The 21,777-nt window shown below is 31.4% G+C and overlaps 2 protein-coding genes and 1 long non-coding RNA gene across 3 annotated transcripts; 1 reads left to right on the top strand and 2 right to left on the bottom strand.

The window, feature by feature from the left end:
• Nucleotides 1-564: 564 nt before the first annotated feature.
• Nucleotides 565-2,704, bottom strand: LOC132754863 (uncharacterized). Its single transcript, XM_060745614.1, has 3 exons — nucleotides 2,107-2,704; nucleotides 1,671-1,875; nucleotides 565-805 (listed from the first exon to the last, which is right to left on the bottom strand). Exons 1-3 carry the CDS (start codon nucleotides 2,150-2,152, stop codon nucleotides 565-567), a joined length of 492 nt encoding a protein of 163 aa, XP_060601597.1. The 5' UTR covers nucleotides 2,153-2,704.
• A 3,225-nt stretch (nucleotides 2,705-5,929) lies between these two features.
• Nucleotides 5,930-9,739, top strand: LOC132754883 (uncharacterized). The gene is made up of 4 exons (XM_060745632.1): nucleotides 5,930-6,083; nucleotides 8,105-8,200; nucleotides 8,530-8,734; nucleotides 9,031-9,739. The coding sequence occupies exons 2-4, from the start codon at nucleotides 8,152-8,154 to the stop codon at nucleotides 9,209-9,211; spliced, it is 435 nt and encodes a 144-aa protein (XP_060601615.1). The 5' UTR covers nucleotides 5,930-6,083; nucleotides 8,105-8,151; the 3' UTR covers nucleotides 9,212-9,739.
• Nucleotides 9,597-16,143, bottom strand: LOC132754892 (uncharacterized). The gene is made up of 2 exons (XR_009629144.1): nucleotides 15,366-16,143; nucleotides 9,597-14,941 (listed from the first exon to the last, which is right to left on the bottom strand). It is a non-coding gene; the product is annotated as an uncharacterized LOC132754892 (long non-coding RNA).
• Between the last annotated feature and the right edge of the window lie 5,634 nt (nucleotides 16,144-21,777).

Below are 21,777 nucleotides of genomic sequence, written 5' to 3'. Positions count from 1 at the left end.
GCGCATTGTTTTAGTAATGTTCGATTAAAAAATAGTATCTAAGCAGTTGTATGCGCTGATTTGTTTCTTTACATTTGATTTATAACATAACATACTGGTCCGTTTAATAACAGTGTTACCCGTTTTCACTATATAATTCCAATATTCGGCGGTACCCTAACACATTAACTGCGTTATTATGACATTCCTGCGTTAAATAATTTATTAAACAAATTATAGAGCGGAAAATGAAAATAAACATTCACGGAATACCTTGTGAATATAGCCGTATTCCCGTACATACACAAATGCAAAATGCAAATAAATAATAATTAATAAATTGGCCTGACATATTCAACTGTTCTTTAATATCAATTGTCGGAGGGAAAGTTACTAAACTAATATGGATTGTACGGGTCTGTAGGAAACAATATTTGGGCGAGATTTAATATTAAGTGCCGATATGGCTTTCAACAGAACAATAAATATCCATACTGTAATGACACATTGTCGTAAATTTCTAAAAGTATACAAATTTTTATAATAAAGTAAACAACAGAGGGAATAAATATGACAGTTTCAGTTTTATTGAATACTAGTAAATCGAGAAGATACATGTAGAATTTTTGCTGTGTTTATATAATCGTACATTTGTTGATTAATACGCTTTACAGGTCCGCAGTGATTTGTTCTCCAAGTAAATCGTCCAGAGCCCTTTCCGTATGAACCTATATTAACTTTTCCAGAATCAGGTTGGTCACTTCCAGGGTTTGCTTTTAGAAGGGCGTGACTCTTTGTTATATGGAATGCATCGTAACATGACACGCTGTCAATATATTATGTAAAAAAAGAAGTTGTTACAAAAGTAAAATTTAATCTGCTATTTCATTATTATTATCATGTCACAATTATCCTAATTAGCAGCATCCTAATCATCGTCTTTATACTTTGTCATTATTATTATTATTATTATAAGTGTCATAATCTTCATAATCATAATGATATTCATTATCATTGTCATTATCATTGTCATTGTCACCACCAGCAGTATAAAGCTCCTTTCCATAATCCTTATTTTTATAATTACCATCGACACCACTATTTTCAACATCATCACATTTTTTATAAAAATAATAATAATAATAATAATAATAATAATAATAATAATAATGATAATAATAATAATAGTAGTAGAAGTAGTAGTAATAAAAATAATAATAATATTTTATTATTATTATTATTATTATTATTATTATCAAAACCACCATTAACATTATTATCATATTCAGCATCATTTTTATAGCCCGAATCATCGTTATTTTTCTTTTATAATTACCATCGACACCACTATTTTTCAACATCATCACATTTTTTTATGATAATAATGATAATATAATAATAATAATAATAATAATAATAATAATTTTAAATTATAATTATTATAATAATAAAAATAATAGTAGTAGTAGTAATAATTATAAAAATAATAATAATATTTTATTATTATTATTATTATTATTATTATTATTATTATTAAAACCACCATTAACATTATTATCATATTCAGCATCATTTTTATAGCCCGAATCATCGTTATTTTTCTTTTATATACAATAACCATAACCACAATTAGACCAACAACAAAGATACACTGATACAGTTGAAAATAATAATCAAAATGTTTTTCTTACTTCCTTCTCTGGTTAAAGAAAGATCTTAGAATAGAGCTTTTAGCAGCTGCACACATATCTGCGCATGTCGGCGCATAAGCACAATTTCTCCTAGTTGCAAACACCCATCCAGGACTCCTCGAAGCACCATAAGTCTGGGCCATCTCATCAAAGTAACAATAACTCAAACTATAGCGTTCTACTGAGCAAACATGGCCTTTGCTCACTGAAAAAAGTGAAATAAAAAGTAAACCTTTTCCTAAGCACATGTGTAGAATTAGTGAAACTAGACCGTTAATTAATTTTTTTTAATTTATTTATTTATTTATTAATGTTGTATCTTCTATTTAGAATTGCTGGAACTATATATTTGTTGATATTTTTAGAGACTAGGAAAGACTTCAAATTATCAATATAATAATACATATAGATTATTAAATAGGAAAATCATATTTACGTAAAAGAATCAGCGCAAGGTAAACAATACTTCTATATCTATTCATAGTCGTGTGCCAAGTTAGTTTTTTTCTTTATCACAAACGGGGTTGACTTGTTTGGTCGTTGTATTTCTGAAGCAGCACTTGTCATTCGCAACTGGTTCTTAAATCATAAAGCAATAGGCTCTAAAACGCCAAACAAACAGCCAGTTTAGGAGGCTATGGAAATTAGCAAGGAACGAAGAGAGTTTCGCAAAAATTATTTATAGCTGTTCATATAGGGGTAAGTTACTTATATATCAATTGCTTTGTCCCTTTTTTATGGTCTGTTCTATGTAAATATAATTGCTTTATTGGCTGTACATCCATTATAGAAGAATGCGTTTTCTCTTTTTACATCAATTTCATTGGTTGTAAATGGCATCAAAAATAACTGAGACATGCACGAAATGACTTTAAAATGGATAAAATCCTACTATGTATGGTTATTGCAAAATGCTTTTAATAACTATATTAATTTTATCATTATACTGTAAATGTATTGGTAAAGGCACTTTGTAGTCTGCAAATATTCTACAAATATCAAACTCTTTTTATTCATCTTTTTTAAATTATATCAGAAATATCCGATAAAGGATTGTGTTGTGTTTATATCTAAACAAAAATACATAATTTAAGAGTCATTTTGATGAACTTTATCTGTTAGAGGATTTTCAATGCACTTATATATTTTACCTACACCCCCGTACATCTCTTTTAACCTTGAAAAAAATGCACTTACGTAAGTATATCCTGCAACGCCTACATCTATCTTTTTCAGTCATTGTCATACATTTAATCCCGGACATAACCTGTCGTAACTAACCAATTGATACACCTTTCTCACGCACAGCATAAAAGTTGCAAGGTCATAGTCATTTCATGTTTGTATTTCTTGATTATAATAACATACTGCAGTATAGTTAGGTTGGTAGAGTTAGGACTCCACATTTGTTTCATGGGGACTCCTACTTTTTCAGTTTGAGAGTCCTGGACTCCTACTTTAAAAATCCTAGTGAGAGCCTTTGAAACATTGAACAGTGTTACGGTTCTGATTGACAGACGCTTACAGTTAGTGTGGTCATCCTTCGGAGGACAGCACTTCCTTGAAGTTATTTACTGATTTTGTGTTCGTGGTCATCCGAAAGGGGGACAGCGTTCACTTTCCAGGGTTTTACAGCGACAAGCATCTTGAATGTAAGTAACCTTTATTGAATAATTGTCTTGCATATAGGTATATATACATCAATTAATAAAATAAAAATTAGGCATCACACCACCAAATTTTTTCACACTTTACCCTTCCCATTGAGTACTACACTACACCCCTTTTTAAGTTCACAATACGTTTCGCATACTTTTCAATAATAGTTGTTTTCATACATATAATAATTGTTGTAATTACTAGACATTGTGGTTAATCAGGTTCTACCGGTCCAGATTGGCTAGTCTATTATTCAATATTTTATCAAAATATTTTTATTGTGAAATCTCTGTTTGGTAATTTGCCTGGTTCTACCAAAGCGGCAATATTATCCATTATAATAGTAGACAATTTAATATTAAAGTTTACTTGTTCAAAGTATTTATGTAAGATAAAAATTATTAATTTTGTCTGCCCTGCATTCATCACATTTTTTGTTGCAATTATTTTGTATTATAATTAAATACCTGTCATTTATTGAGCAATAATTCACATTTTTTTCATCATCTATGATTATAATATCAATAAATATATAAAATACTTCATTCATACATAAATCATTGTACAATTTCTATAATATAGTTACCGAGGATTTTTATATGCTTAGAATGTAAGCCAAAACTAATAACAATACTTTGATGGAACAATGAGAATATATACAAATAAACAAAGAAGGCGAGTCAGTTGATGGTTAATTGTGAAATGATGTATACAAATTATTTGTATATATATATTCTACATGTAGACGATATTTTTAGAAGGTAATTCCTACCGAAAGTATTCTCACATACATTGTTCTAGAGCGGAACGGGGAACCACGCACGTGTTGCGGAGAACACTACCGTCTACATGTACAATTTGTCTTAAAATACAGGCACATAGGACTAAGTGTCACTCGTCGAGGATAAAACCATTTAAAAGTATGTAAAATCCAGTTGTTTGCATGTGTGTTTGACTCATTTGATCTTTTTGTTCATGCATTTCAAGCGTAAATACCAGGCCATGGAAGATTTTGACACCGAGAACGGACATACCCATAATTTTCAAACTCGGATATTGCATACCTTGTCTATAACAATACAACAATAAAAAGAATTCTATCACAACAATTTTTAATATATTGATATTTTATTGCATAAATAACAAGGTTAAACACATTTTAGGTCAAATCAATGCCACTAGCTCCTTTGATTGTTGTTGTTACGAATATGGCTAAAAATACCATGGCTAATCTGATAAGTGGGAAAAGTGACATCATACCATACATGGCAAATCAAACTTTAGGTCCCCAAAAGTTTCGTACGTTCCCTTCTGGTGAAAACAAGGAAAGCTACACTGGCCACCAATGTCGTAGGGCTCCTTTTTCCTAACAAAGGAGGAGCTGTTTTGGCCTGTAATGGCACGGAAACAAATAAAACAATTTACTACGGTGGAAAGAAAACAACACAGCTACTTCGTGGCGCAAACCAATGGAAGTATATTCAATGTGCAAAACTACAAAATGCAACACGCATGCCATTTTAATAATTGAATGAATACATGAATATGAGTAATTAATAACAACCAAAGTTACATTAAATGGCACGGAAACAAATAGAGCAATTTACTAGGCAGCAAAAAAAGCAACACAGCTACTTCGTTGAGTTTAAATTTGCTTCGAAGTAATAACTAATCGTAATTTAGCGGTTAAGGTGTCTGCCTGTCAACCAGGGATTATCGGTTAGAGCTCTAATGGGGCCACGGCCATGTTTCTTCATATGATACCAGTACTGGTTGGTTCAAGGAAGCGATTAATATAAGTTGCAAGAACTTGTTTTGCAGTCGAGTTTAAATAAATGTTTAAACAAAATAATCTTAAATTTACATGTAGGTACAAAATGAATTTTAAAAGGCAAATGTATTACAGAGACATTTTGAACTGGTTTTCATTTTTCTCTATCTTGAAATTTTAAATGATGGTATTTAGAGAAATTAATATTCTAAACGAAAAAACAAACAATAGACCGATCGACATACGACCGATCGACTAACTATTTAACCAACCATATAAATAAACAGATAACTAATAAATAAATAATTAAATAAATAAATAAGATAACAAAACTATAAAGTGCTCTACAAGGCGAGAAACAAAATGCAGTTGGATGCAAATCTATGTTAAACTTAAATGTAAATTAAGTTTATTTTCAGATTTGAAATTCCTTTAATTTGGATAATAATATATAAAATGTTATTAAATGGTAACAGTTTTTTGTGTTTATCTTTAATCTTATTTAATTTATTCACTGATGTAATATCCTTATGAAAACCCTATAACATTTCACATCAACACCATTCAATTATGATAATAGTTACCATATATAGCTATGCTTTATATATTATCTGATCCTTTGTTCTAATAAAATGAGACTGTCTGGCGACAAATTTGTGATGGTGTATGATTCTTATCGTTGTTTACATCAAAACACTGTTAAGGATGCAGTTAATATCTATGAGTTATATTGTTTAATTACAACATCATAAAAAAAAAATATCCGGGTATTGCAAATATAATTATAAAAAAGAAATACATAAGGAAGAGAAAATGTTTCTTAAAGAAACTTAATGGATATTTTCATTGGTTGGTTATCTCGTCCATGTCAGATTTGACACAGGATACACACAGTGGGAAAATCTGATGCATTTAAGCAAAGTGTTGAGCCACTAAATAACTATATTAAATGCTTTAAAAGGATTGATTAGGTGATCATCTAAGTAAGTATCTTTATTTTTATATTTAAACACATACATTTCAAATATGACTATTATGTGATTTTTCTTGTAAACTTTAGCTAGAAAGTGTAATTTTTGCAGGGGTATTTAGTCAACAACTAGAGAAATATCAAGTTTGTTTCGATATTATAACAGAAAAAGATGTCTGTCAAGCAGATTAAATTCTACGATATCATACAACATAAGATAAGAAACAATTCTGAAATACCGCCAACAGTTACAGTTAAAACTTTCGGTTTGTAATTACATCATAAGCATCAAATAAATAATGAATATTTTTCTTGTATACTTTTTAATTTATATCATACCGTAAGTGGAATTAAACACGCTAAATTACATATTTCGTGTTACCATGTTTAACTGTTGTAGCGTAGATTAAACCGAATGGCCATGTCCGGTCGGTTTATCACTACTTTTGTGTTCCAAATCCTTTACCGAGTATTTAAGAAAGAACCGACAATTTGTGATTGACGTTAGTCCTATGATCATTTTTACTCTCTATCTTACAGATGAATACCGTACAATGTACCCTGTATTGTGACGCATTTAATGCCAGGCTTTATTATTATTATAACTTATATGAAACTGAAAAGAGTATTCATTTATGAAATAGCATTTTCGGCGGATAACATACAATTTTTGTTAAAACGGTTTAAATGATTGGCGTTGATCTACATAGTGTCATTAAAGCAAGAATACGTCTCAATTACACCAATGATGTGTCTGGATTAGACCAGGAATGTGTATTGAGTACACAAATAATGTGTATTGAGTAAAAATGATGTGTATTGAGTACAAATAGAATTTGTATTAAGTGCACAAATAATGTGTATTGCTGAGAACACAAAGAATGTGTATTCAGTACAAAAAGAATGTGTATTGAGTACACAAAGAATGTGTATGAGTTCACAAATAATGTGTATTGAGTACACTGAATACACAATGAGAAATGAAAAAGAAATCAATAATACAAAAATAAATCAAAGTGTACAGATGGTCTGGCCATCTGTTATGTAAGTTACGTAAAAATGTCTTTTGTATGTCTGGTAATCATAAATAGATACATGTATACAGTTTGCACCGCTTAAAGATGTGTGCGTGCGTGCATGTGTGTGTGTGTGTGTGTGCGCGCGTGCGCGTGCGCGTGCGCGCGTGTGTGTGTGTGTGTGTGTGTGTGTGTGTGTGGATAAGTTTTTATACTATAGCAGCCGGAATCAACCATATGGGTCAGATTAGCTGCGCAGTTGCTGGTCCGATCGTAGTGCCCAAATCAGCAGTGACTTTAATTTTCAAGGAGAATCTTCTCTCACCTGTTCTTTGTCCGTCGGGGATAAGTGAAGACGACAATACTTCCGAGACATTAGTTTATAAAAAAAACATCCATTGTTAGCACCACCCTCCTCTATAATGATGAAAGGAATGTAGGGAAATATTGAGATAGATCGTGATCATCATTTGTTTAAGTGTTAATGACAATAACAAGACAGGCACAAACTCCTATTGTATTTATAGTGATTACTCGGATATTAAGTGTAATAAATGAATAAGAAAACATTTATATGTATTTAAAACATTATCAATTTAGTTAAACAAATTATGTCATGTATGTGGAAAGTGCATGTCTTGAAAAGAATGAGATGAAGAATGTCATTTTATAAATGTTATAATAAATGTTAATTTTTTTACAATATATTTTGTTTGCGAAATAAAAAACAGAAACAACAAAACAAAATTAAAAACAAAAAGAAAAACTACAAAACAAACAAAAAAATAAACAAAAAAAAACAATAGCATTGTAAAACTACTAACTGATGATAATACTTAATAGTCGTTTATACATGTTATAATTGTTGTATAAAATAGACATATGCATTCCATATCCTCAAGTACCACTTTAATGAATTTTGACAGAAATTCTTTTGTTCGTTGCTGATTTCAAAGAAGAAATTATCTACCAAAGTTTTATAAGATAGGTTTCATTATGTGGTATTTTGGTTTTTAAGACAAGTCAAGCCCTGTTTGTGACAAAAGTTCAACCTGACACGAAGCAATGGAAGGACGTAAAGATATCTTATACATTACTGCGGTGATTTTTCTATGTAAATATTATTTCTTATTTCATAGTTTTGCGTACTTTGAAATTTCAACATATTATTTATTTTTAATAAGCAATTTTACATATAATTCATGAAAATCATGAACTTGGTGAAATAGTATATTTTGAAATTGCCACATATTAGATCTATTACAGCTTACATACATATGTATTCATAAACACACACACACAAAATATTTTCATTAACAATGATAAAGTTCAAATATAATTTATAAGTGTTTCAACAATTCCGCATTCATTATGTACGATTCTAGGCAAGTTAATGGCCACACGGTAAACTACGTTTACGTTTCTTTTTTTTTTCTTTTTTAGTGAACATAGACTATTCCAGATCAGTAGAACACTACAGTTTGAGCTATAATTACTTTGATGAGATAGCTCAGTCCTATTGTGCTTCGAGGAGTCTTGGTCGGGTGTTTGCAATTAGGAGAAATTGTGCTAATGCGCCGACATGTTTGACCATGTGTGCAAATGCTAAACTCTCCATTCTGAGATCTATCTCTTATTTAAGACAGAGGTAAGAAAAATAACATTTTTATTAATTATCTTCAATTGTAAAGCCAAACATTCTATTGTATCGACCGCAACTCAATGTAAACAAACACTTTCATTTACCCACTCACTAACTTTCCATAGAAGATTACATTGTAGTACCGCTAAGCTTTGTAAGTTTCCTCGTGTCTTTCAGCCAATACAATCCAACTACGTCATCGCTGATGACGTCATATCTGACTTAATTTTTTATATAAAACACTAAATATTTATGAAATTGAAATTGGCTATTGCTTCTATTTTCACATTATATATTCACAGCGTGAAATGTTATGATGCATTCCAAATAAGAAAGAATCATCCCCTTCTAAAAGCAAACCCTGGAGTAGACCAACCTGATTCTGGAAAAGTTAATATGGTTTCATACGGATACGGCTCTGGAGGATGCACATGGAGACCTAATCACTGCGGACCGAACTATTGTTGCTGCAAAGCTTTTTAATAAAAACAACAGACATATATATCTTTGTATATTTTCAGTTGTACTTTTTTTTTCAATTTTGTTTATTTGTTTGTTTTGTGTTTTGTTGTTTTGCTGTCTTTTTGCTTAGACTTTATACTATATATTTTATGAATTAAAGTCTCGCGTGATGATGTGCTTTTAAATTGGCTGAAATGTCCCTGTCATCAATATGTCTTATATTTTCCTTATGTCTTATATGATATAACTATTTTTGTAACAAGTAAGGTGCTTTGGCTCGAGGAAGTAAGGCTTCTGTATTTAAGCTACACCTCATTAATAATGCATTGAAGAATTGACATTGTTGTGATATAAGCATGTACCCAGCCACAAGTCTAAAGCATTTAGGCAGTCTTGATATAGACTGTATAAGATTGATATTTAGTTTTAACTATCATAATGGGATGCGCACAGCAAGAAATTGCAGAGAGCTGATAGTAAAATGATTCTTATAAATGTAATATATCTATATATATTTCTTATAACATTCATTAAATGGCCAAAAAAATGTTGTTGTTTTTTTGTTTGTTTTTTTGTTTTTGTTTTTTTCATTTCTTTTTTATTGTCTGTCATTAACAAAGTTTTAGGATTTTTTTCTGATTCATTTACATAATAAATAACAGCGAACGATATTTTAACTTATAGTTCACTCTGCTCCTTGCAGTGCTTTTCATCTGTTGTTTCTCTTAGGTGTCTTTTTTGACATTAAAATGAATTAATATGGCAGTTTTCAAATATTGAGAATTAAACTCCGCTTACTAGAATGGTAGGTTCTCTTATGGTAAAAAATTAGAACATCATTAATATTGCACAATTTCTTTATGTAACCAAGCAAATTTAGAATGGCTGTAGAAAGGTCGGTTTAAGCACAGTATGGCTCATTTTCTGTGCTCGTTATTTGCCAGTTAACAGATATCAGGAATCTTTTCTAGTTTTCTAGTCTAAATGTTTTGTCTGCAAAAGGGCAAAGCGATTATACACACTGAAATTTGCCATATATCTGCCTTATACATTTTAAGGGGCGGCATACAGAATGTCTATGTTTGCCACAATTATATAAGTAGAATAAGCAACATTTAAGTTTTTTTTTGTCCAGAAAAATTGTCCTGTTATTTATATCAATGCTCATAAATAACCAGCTGAAGCACAAATGGTGCTTTCCCGCAACATAACTCAATTTCTACAAAATGACTGATTCACAATAGTTCGACTGCAAGACCGATCTGATATTACATGATATTTCACGAAGGCGGCCGTCGTATATAACAAAAAGCCGTGGCCAACTAAATGTTGGACTACAAAATCAAAGCACAGCTTAGCCAGAAAGAAATTCTGAAAGCGTACATTTTCGTAATTCAGAAGCATTTGCTTGTTCAAAATCAGTTACTTTGTCAATGGAACATTATTTTCTCCATCTGACAGTGATTAAATCCTGAAGGAATTCGTCATCTCCTCCTGTTGGATAAAAATTTAAAACGTCCGCCATGACCTGTCTTTGTTCTTACACCTTGTGACCGGCAAATTATACATGTAAGGCTATTCTATCTCATTCAGATACCACATAATTATTTACTTTTTTGCCCTCAAACATCATCATTATCATTTGTTGAAAATCCACACGGGCCATGATGATCTTAACTTATTGCCTATGTACGCTTGTGCGTCTTGCCAAGAACTGACTCAATTTCTTGGACATTGACCAAGGCTGATTTGTTCTGGCTTTGATATAACTAATAGCATATGCAGCAAATGCTTTTATTGTCGTCCCTCTAATCATAACCCTTTGACGTGATCGAAAAAACATTCGGAATAATTTATAGTTATTGTTGTTTGCAACTTATTGTAAAATGAATGCATTTCTCGCACTGCTTTCCTTACAAGTAGTTTTTAAAAGTCAACATTAACATATATTTGAATTTATTTTTTGAATACAAGGGGTAGAAAGGTTTATACACATTAGATTTCGCCTTGCGTCGTATGTACTTGAGTTCATGTTTCTTTAAAGAAAAACTAACCCTAAGGTGCATGTACGTATGCCAGCCGCCAAACTGGTATTTTCTAAAACAACGACGTCATATCGGAAAACAGCCTCTCACGTTACATAATGTAAAGAACATAACAATAACAAAAATTGTCGATTTATGTACAATATTTTTGGATATATCTCAATTTTTACCGATTCATTAGGATTCGAAGTCCTTATCTTGTATTAATATTACCAAATATCGTTTCTTCACACTGATCTGCGAATATTTTTTGAACGAATGTTTACTGCGGTGATGTGTTAATGATTATTAAATACATTTGTACTTTTCTTAGAAAAGCAGCATATAAAACGACAAAGAGGTCGAGAACAACACTATCAGAAACGAAAAGAATATAGTTATATTTCACTGCTTTAAAGCGCGATCAGTTAATTTCATAAATAAAACTTGGAATCAAACGAAAATTATTCCATCGCAAATAATGACTAGTTCAAAGTGCAGTATGTCTTGGAGTTGAATACAAAATATTACAGCTTCATTTTGCCCACCTCATCCGATTAATGATATTATGGAGCCATTAGCCATAAGTAAGCATCTGCACCATTAACTAATCTGTTAATATTTTCACTTACACCGATTTTATAGTAAGCCTTAACTAAGCATCTTATCTTATGATTAATTACAATACTTAGCGAGAAATATTCAACATTTACATATTTTAATACACTTTTATCACATTGCTGATACTTATTCAGTAATAGGATACTTCGTTATTATTGGCTGTGTACATCACTGTCTTAAAGGGTTGGACGTTTTATTTTGTTCAAATGGGCGGTGTATTCAAATGGCCTAGTCTAGGGTGATTGAGCCTTAAGGTCATGCCATTAAGAACTTTGTATTAGAACATACTTCGAGCATATCTGAACAAAAACAAAGAACAACCTCTTGTTATGCTCATTTCTTCGCAGTACCTTTTCCCACAGCCTGCGAAAATTCTTAAATGAACTTGTTTCAGGTCGAAATATCATGTTTTGTTTCAAACATTGTACATGTAATAGATTAGGAATGGATCATAAATTGATCTTCCAATCCGTTTTACAGGTGCTGTTGTTTTTAAGGGATTAAGACTTTTACTTGTTTTAAACAACATCCGCCTTTTTAAGGTTTAATATGTCAAATTGTAAACAAACACAAAACGGCCGCCGTTTAATGTTTTACATTAAAATATCTTTTGCCTGGAACAGCGGCTGATGGGTTTTTTTTATAAATGATCAAAGTTTTGGAATATTTCCTTAAAGGTTTAAGGAAAAACAGCGGGATTAATTAATTAACCGTGCCATAGTTTTATCCAAAAAGGCATAATTGTGTTACGATTCTTAATAGAGTCAAGTGCTCTTACATGAAAGTGCAAATAATGGTAATTATCTAGAATTTGGAGGGTCAAAGCATTACATGAAATGGTAAAGAAGTAAAAAAAAAATGGCACAAAAAATGATACGAAAGATGTCATTTTATCACATTTCTTGACAGTGTCGTGTATTCTTTCTATAAGTATGGATGATGACTGACAAATATTCAAAGTTAAAAGTCAATAACCTACCGGGTATTTGAAAGCGGATGAGCTGGTACAAAGAAATGAACTAAAAATCTTTGTCACTTTGTTAACAGAATGATGTATGTCTTCTTACCTACAAGAAAAGTGGATGGTCATTTAGAAGTAGCAATACCTTTAAAGGTATATTAAATAATAAGTGAGGGTATTCAAGTAAGTGAACCGAAATTTTAGATTATTAAGGGAGAACGATTTCGTCACAAGTCAGATCAGAGGAATGTTCTTTTGTCTGAAAGTGGTGATGATCGTATTTTATAAGTATTTATAATTCAAAGTTATATGTGAAATGGTAGAGGAAATAGATAGGTTGCAAGATATTCTAAGTCCACTTATAAGGCAACGGTTTAACCTCATTTTAGATATTATTATGTTATCGTTTTCGCTCATTGACTCCGTTCAATTACCTGAGCGTAAACGTAACAGTGTACAAGTATACTGTACTATTTAGATTACATTTACTACTAAGTTATTATGTAAGGATAGAATTAAAGACAGCTGTTCATAATAATGACACTAAAGACACACCCATCTGATGGGGTCGCTTTGTCTCAATTTATGCCACTGAGCATAAACTAGAGTCATTGAGCCTTGACTAAAACACATTGATACTGCTAGAAACAGTAGATGTTAAGCATATTGATGGGGCAAATCATTGTAAGTCTCTGCTTAGTAACATTGCTGTATGACATTTAAACCCCTAACTCCATCTCTTACATGCATTCTTTAAATACTTACTAACCCGATCAAAAAACAGAATAGTGTGAATATTGTTGAATTTATTTTATACTTTGAATTGCAAAGACACAGGTACATTAATTTTATCAAATAATTGGCTATGGGGAAAATGATCAATACGCCTTACAGCAACAATAGTTAGGTTCGCAGTGATTAGCCGTCTATGAACATCCTCCAGAGCCAAAATTTAACTTTTCCAGAATCAAGTTGGTCACAACCAGGATTTGCTCTTAGAAGAGGGTCAATCTTTTTTATATGGAGTGCATCGAAACAAGACAAGCTGTGAATAGGTAATGTAACATAGAAGTTAAAATATAATACAGGTAATCACTTTGTTTCCAGATTTTTTTATCGATACAGATCAACACAATCATCATCATCATCATCATCTTCATCATCCCCCAATCATCATTAAAATAATACGCCGATTTTAAAGCGTCAATAACAGAAGGGTGAACCATAATTATTTCCTGAAACAACATAAATTATTTTCACACATATGCATCATGAACTTATGAACAATAATATAATACTACAATGTTTAGATCTACTTTTAAAAGTTTATATATGCCTGCATAACAATACTAGTACTTCCAAGGAAACGTAAGCGGGCGGGTTAATGAAAATATTTGTTTACATTGAGGTGTGATCGTTACATTAACATGTAAGACATTACAATTGAAAATAATGATCAAACTATTTTTCTTGCCTGTCTCTGATTAGAGATAGATATCAAAATAGAGTTAGAGATCCTGACTTATCGGCGCATAAGCACAATCTCTCCTTTTTGCAAATACAAAAGCAGGACTTCTCGAAGCACTGGGCCATCAATTCAAAGTAATTATAACTCAAACTATAGTGCTCTTCTGATCTGGAATAGTCTATGCTCACTGAAAAAGTAAAATGTAAACGTAAACGTAGTTTACCATGTGGCTATAAACTTATTCAACATTGTAACATTTTTAATGCATATTTGTTGAAACACAAATATTTGAACTTTATGTTTTCTTTGTTAAAGAATCTTTTCTTTCGGTATTTATAAATACACATGTATGTAAATTGTAATATTATGTGGCAATTTTAAAGTACATGTATACTATTTCTCCAAGTTCATGTTTTTCATGAATTTTATGTAAAATTGCTGATATCATATGTTTATTCATAATTTAGCAGCAGAAACAGAAACTCAAGACTTAAAAATACACAAAAACTATGAAATAAGAAATAATATTTTCATAGAAGAATTATCGCAGCAATGTATAGGATGTTTCTACGTCCTTCCATTGTCTCGTGTCAGGTTGAACTCTTGTCACAAACAGGTTTTGACTTGTTCGTTTATTTTAATATCTTGGCAATGGTAGGTATTCTTCGTTATCTGTTCTTAAAAAGTGTCATAAAAATCAAAATACCAAATAATCAAACGTATCTTATAAATCTTTAGTAGATAATTTCTTTTTGACATCAGCAACGAACGAAAGTTCTGGCAAAATTCATTTATAGTGGTTATTGATGATATGCAATTCATATGTCTATTTAATACAACAATTAAATGCATCATCGGATAGAATTCTTTTCTCCTTTTGTTTTTTATTCTGTTTTGTATTTTCTGTTTTATGATGTGGCTGTCAATTTATAAATTTATAACATTTAAAATACAAAGGAGTTTGTGCCTGTCATGTTATTGTCATTGCCGCAAAACCAAAAGAAATGAACGAATGATGATCACGATCGATCTCAACATTTTCCCAACATTTCTTTCATCTTAGAGGCGGGTGGTGCTAACAAGGTTGTTTTTGTTAATTACTGCCTTGGAAGTATTGTCGTATCCACAGAACAGGTGAGAGGAGATTCTGATTTGCTGCTGATTAGGGCTCTACGATCGGACCATCAAATGCGCAGATAATCTGGCCCTTGTCGTTGATTCCAGCGGCTATAGAATAAAAATAACTTATCCACACAAACATGCACGCGCGCGCACGCACGCACGCAAACACACACACACAACATCTTTAAGCGGTGTAAATTGTATATCAGACAGACAAAAGACGTATTTACGTAACTTACGCTGCTTGCGGATTGGCGCCGTTTTGCCAAAATATTTATAAACTGATATGGATCAAATCTGTGGCGTAAGTGTTTGTGAGATATTATTTCAGTATTGCATGAAAAGAAAACATTATAATGACTGAAAATATCAATAAAAAACCTTTTTCATATTGCTTTAAAAGGCTTTGTAAACTACATTATCGAGGGAAAAAACAAAACAGCAGCATATACAAGTAGTCCATAACCAGTGTTTATTTGTAATTTTACACCGTTTTTTGTCTTCTTTGTCAATTGTAAAAAAAACACGAGGAGGGTTAGAATTATTTATTTCAAGGGGTTTATACGATGCGCGCGCATCCTCAAAATTCTGATACCGCGAACACGTTTTCAATTCGTACTTTTTTTAGTTTGTACTTTGAACAAAAACGAGTAATGTAAAACAATCGGAATAGATTTGAATTTAATTTCTTTTCAAAGAAGATGTCCTTGCTTTTAAATGCCTTGACGCAGGTCGTCCTTTTCTCGTCAGTATTTCGCGATGAATGCGATTTTCATCATTGATATTGATATCTCGGAAGATTAAACAGAACGTTGCAGACAACTGGAAGTTAGTTTATTGTAGAATCTATTTAATAAATGTTTTTTCAATCTTTGTTCTTTTTTCTTTTCTAGGGAAATGTCTTAAAACGAACTATTTACATGAAATAGACATTATTATGCTGTTGCACTCTCACAAAAATCAAGATACTGTGTTAACAGTTATGTGCTACACTTTCTTCGGATTAAGTTCATATTGGAATCAAATGGATAACACTGGCGAACAACAACAACAACAACAATTATAATAATGATAATAATAATAACTAAATAGATAATTCAGATAAAATTATTTATTATATACTTATAGATGAAATATTGCGTATTTTCATTTGCGTATTTAAACTGTAAAAAATATTTTTCACTACAATGAAACATATTTTCCGTATTTTCAATGGTATCTTGCCGGACTACTTTTTTCTTTATTAAGCTTTTTCACAAAATTAAAGAGAAGTCTTAAGAATTGTAAGGTCAAAAAAAGAGAAAAAAAAGTATATAAAAAAAACCCCCAGAAAATTCAAGTTCTTTCCTATAATTACAGGATTTATTTTCATCTTGTGGTATGAAAATTACCATATTTCGCGAGTGGTAGTACCACTCGATGTAAATAAATACTGTATTTATAGAAAAAACTTGAATATCCTCTATAGATCTTTATTCAAATCCTCTGATGTAATGTTTAAAATGTGCATCCTCAAAAAGGTTTAAGTTAAATTTTTTTTATTAAATTTGTTAACTTATTTATGCAACACTCTTTACTGATATACTGTTTCGCACACAGCGTTTAGAATAACTAACTTTTTACAATCAAATTTATATCTCTTTTAAGAAAACAAAAGTACGTCGCGAATTCTTTTCAAGACATCATAAAGAACGACATCGGATAATTTGGATAACAAGTAAAATTGAAATGATTGGTATACTTAAAATAAATAAAAGACAAAGACAGAGGAAAAAAAACAACATCTTCGTAGCGCATATAGAATAATTATGTCAATTTGAATATTGGTGCGAATTGCGAATTAGATAATGCTAAAAAGATTATGACATTCAGACATGACACTATCACTTCAGTTAAACGTTTATTTTAATTCCTGAAAGCTCGGTCAGAAAAGCTTTTTTTATTACAATATTTATTTAATAACAGTGTGATTTTGTTAAAACTAAAAAATATGCACAAAATCAAGTCTATATTTTTCCCCATTGCTGAATAGACGAATGCATATCTATGGAAAGCCTTGACTGTCTTATGATTGTAAAGATGAACGTTGTTGTGTCACTCTTTCTTTATACTATGTGCACTCATGAATATATTATGTAGATGCATCCTTATATGAATACAACTGAACAATATATGATGTCAATGTGTCTTTATATGATGTCGACCATCATTATACGATGTGCATTTATGAATATATGATGTGGTAGAATCATTATATACAGTCAACTTATCAATATATTATGTCAATCTTTCATTATACGATGTGCATCTATTATTATACGATGTGCATTTATGAATATATTATGTGGTTGCATCATTATATACAGTCAACTTATCAATATATTATGTCAATCTTTCATTATAAGATGTGCATCTATTGTTATACGACTGCTGCTTTATATGAAGTGCAAACATCATTATATGGTGTGCTTCTGTCATTATACTGATGGGGTTAAATTTACCGGGTTATATCTCACTATGCACCGTTCGTGGCAACAGCGGAAAAACTCAAAGTAAATTAAATCATATAGTGTTAAGCTGACTCTATATAAAAACAATTCTACATACTAAAGTGTTGTTTTGACTCTATATAAGAATGGTTCCACATAATATATTCGTAATTGCACATCATATAATGAAAGAATGACATCATATAAGGACGTGTTGACATAATATAATGTTAAGTTGACTCTATATAAAGATGGTTTCACATAATATATTTATTAATGCACATCGTATAATGAAAGATAGGCATCATATAAGGACGTGTTGACATCATATAATGTTAAGTTGACTCTATATAAAGACGGTTCTACATAATATAATGTTGTTTTTACTCTATATAAGAATGGTTCCACATAATATATTCGTAATTGCACATCATATAATGAAAGACTGACATCATATAAGGACATATTCACATCATATATTGTTAAGTTGACTCTATATAAGGATGGTTTAACATAATATATTGAAAAATGTACATCGTATAATGAAAGATTGACATCATATAAGGACGTGTTGACATCATATATTGTTAAGTTCACTCTATATTAGGATGGTTTCACATAATATACTGAAAAATGCACATCGTATAATGATAGAATGACATCATATAAAGGCACGTTGACATCATATATTGTTCAGTTGACTACATATAAGAATTATTCCACATAATATATTCATAACTTCACATCATATAATGACAGACTGACATCATATAAGGACAGATTGACATCATATATTGTTGTTTTGACCTTATATAAGGATGGCTCCACATAATATATTCAAAAATGCACAACGTATAATGATAGATTGACATCATATAAAGGCACGTTGACATCATATATTGTTCAGTTGACTACATATAAAGATGGATCCACATAATATATTAATGAGTGCACATTGTATAAGGAAAGGTTGACTCAATATATTGCTATATGGACATAAAAACGTTTAGGTTTATAATTATAAGACAGTCAAGGCTTTCCATATTCAAGTATTAAATCTATATAATCTAAAGTGTTGCTGTAATCAATATGCATATTATAATTAATCGGCATATGTTAACTATGGAACGCCTGGACTGTCTTATGTTAAGAATGAATGATATACCTGGTTAAATGTCTTTCTGTTGAGTCCGAGATACAAAATGCTGGGTGGAAATCCTAATGTGCTCAGTTATTGAAGTGCTATGTTGTGTGCTGACTGTATTTTATTCAGTCAAGTCAATGTATTATCGGGTGCATAAGTCGTTATGTTCACTTCTTAAAACAAACAGGCATGTGGTAACACAATTATGTTGAGTTAAAAAGATATGTTGTAGGGTGTTACAGTTATTATGTTCGGTTAAAATAATATGCTGTTTGGTGCTCTTCTCATCATGTTCAACCATGAAAATAAACAGCTGAGTGGTACTATCATTTTGTTTGGCTGAGGCAGTGTATCATTGGGTGATACTTTTATTATTTTCAGTTGCAATGACATGCTGTTGGGTGCTTTACTCCTTCTGTTCAGTCGTGAAATAGAACTGTTAAATGGTACAATCATTATCTTAAATGGTACTATCATTATCTTTTGTGCTGATTATATCTTCTTCAGTCAAGTCAATGTGTTGTTCGGTGCAAAGTTCGTTATGTTCAGTGGTTTTTTGGTACTATCATTATGTTCAGTTCAGATGATATACTGTTCGGTGCTGAGGTAATTATGTTCAATAGTGAACACAAACTGTTGTGTGATACCACAATTATGTTGGGTTCATTCGGATATTTTCGGGCGACTAATTTCCATAGGTCACGTCGAGGCTAATGACCACTAAATTGCCAAAACAATTTTCTTCCCCGTAAATATCATCGGGGGCTTAAGAACGTTATTTTCATAAATTGGGCTTTTAAATACCCAATGGGAATTTTATATAGTTTATTCATGACTATACTATACTGTTACAGTCATAATGGGTACAGTATATAAAACGTAAAATATGGGTAATGGTAGCCTGTTAAAGTCACACATGACCACCGTAAATAAAACTTAAAATTGATCTGTTTGGTAACCTATAAGAGTCACAAATGGACACAGCAAACGAAATTTAAAATATAAAACATCATATACGAGTACAAGTAAGAGAACCCTATTTGAGTCACACATGGCCACAGTATATGGAGCATATAAGTAAGGGTATCCTATTAAAGTCACATATATGGCCACAGCATATGCAACTTAAAATATATGTGTTGGTAACCCATTTGAGTCACACATAACCACAATAAATGGAACATAATATTTAAGTAAGGGAAACCTATTTGAGTCACACATGGCCACAGTATATGGGACATTAAATATAAGCAAGGGTAGCGCAATAAAGTCACACATACCCACATTACGAAGAACATTCTATATAAGTAAGGGTAACCTAATTGAGTCACACTAGGCCAAAATATATGGAACATTATGTTTAAGTAAGGGAAATCTATTTGAGTAACACATGACTAAAGAATATGGAACATTATATATAAATAAGGATAGCCTAATAAAATTAGACTCAAGTACATTTCCCTGAATTAGGTTTCACTTACTTATATAGAATTTTCTTTATACTTTGGCCATGTTTGCATTCATTAGGCTACCCTTAGTTATATATAATGTTCCATTTACTGTGGTCATGTGTGTCTCAAATGGGGTTTCCATACTTATATTTGACGTTCCATATACTGTGGCCATGTGTGACTCAAATAGGTTTGCCTTACTTGTATATTATGTTGCATATTTTAAATTTCGTTTGATGTGTCCACTTGTGAGTCTAAAATGTTACCAACACATATATTTTAAGTTTTATTTACGGTGGTCATGTGTTACTTAAACACGCTACCCTTATCCATATTTTAAGTTTTATATACTGTACCCATTAGGACTGTAACAGTATAGTAAAGTCATAAATCAACTTGATAAAATACCCATTGGGTATTAAATATGCCATACGATATGTCCAATTTATGGAAATAACGTTTTTAAGCTCCTGATGGTATTTACGGGAAGAAAATTGTTTTGGCAATTAAGTGGTCATTAGTCTCGACGTGACCTATGGAAATTAGTTGCTCCCGCCCGCCGAAGATATCCGAGTGAACCCAACATAATTGTATGACCACTCAGCGCATTGTCAATTGACTTATGCACCGAACAGTATATCATCTTAACTGAACATAATGACGGTATCACACCATAGTTTGTCTTCACTACTGAACATAATGACCTCTGCACCAAACAGGATATCATCTGAACTGAACATAATGACGGTATTACACAACAGTTTGTGTTCACTACTGAATATAATGATCTCTGCACCGAACAGTATATCATCTGAACTGAACAAAGTGACGGTATCATACAACAGTTTGTGTTCACTACTGAACAGAATGACCTCTGCATCGAATAGTATATCATCTGAACTGAACATAATGATAGTATCACACAACAGTTTGTGTTCACTACTGAACAAAATGACATCTGCACCGAACAGTTTATCATCTGAACTGAACATAATAACGGTATCACACAACATTGTGTGTTCACTACTGAACATAATGATCTCTGCACCGAACAGTATATCATCTGAACTGAACAAAGTGACGGTATCATACAACAGTTTGTGTTCACTACTGAACAGAATGACCTCTGCATCGAACAGTATATCATCTGAACTGAACATAATGATAGTATCACACAACAGTTTGTGTTCACTACTGAACAAAATGACCTCTGCACCAAACAGTATATCATCTGAACTGAACATAATGATAGTATCACACAACAGTTTGTGTTCACTACTGAACAAAATGACCTCTGCACCAAAAAA

The sequence above is a fragment of the Ruditapes philippinarum genome, unplaced genomic scaffold, assembly GCF_026571515.1.
Source record: "Ruditapes philippinarum isolate M1 unplaced genomic scaffold, ASM2657151v2 ctg7039_1_1_1_1, whole genome shotgun sequence".
NCBI lineage: Eukaryota > Metazoa > Mollusca > Bivalvia > Venerida > Veneridae > Ruditapes > Ruditapes philippinarum.
The sequence above is the reverse complement of the archived record's forward strand: the minus strand, read 5'-3'. Positions and strand labels throughout refer to the sequence as shown.

Excerpts from the sequence above, each read along its gene's own strand:
- LOC132754863 (XM_060745614.1), bottom strand. The coding sequence starts at position 2,152 with ATGAATAGATATAGAAGTATTGTTTACCTTGCGCTGATTCTTTTAC. Across the intron at positions 1,876-2,106 it reads CCTTGCGCTGATTCTTTTAC|TGAGCAAAGGCCATGTTTGC; the intron begins GTAAATATGATT and ends CACTTTTTTCAG. Across the intron at positions 806-1,670 it reads TTCTTTAACCAGAGAAGGAA|CGTGTCATGTTACGATGCAT; the intron begins GTAAGAAAAACA and ends ATATATTGACAG.
- LOC132754883 (XM_060745632.1), top strand. The coding sequence starts at position 8,152 with ATGGAAGGACGTAAAGATATCTTATACATTACTGCGGTGATTTTTCTA. Across the intron at positions 8,201-8,529 it reads TACTGCGGTGATTTTTCTAT|TGAACATAGACTATTCCAGA; the intron begins GTAAATATTATT and ends TTTCTTTTTTAG. Across the intron at positions 8,735-9,030 it reads ATCTCTTATTTAAGACAGAG|CGTGAAATGTTATGATGCAT; the intron begins GTAAGAAAAATA and ends ATATATTCACAG.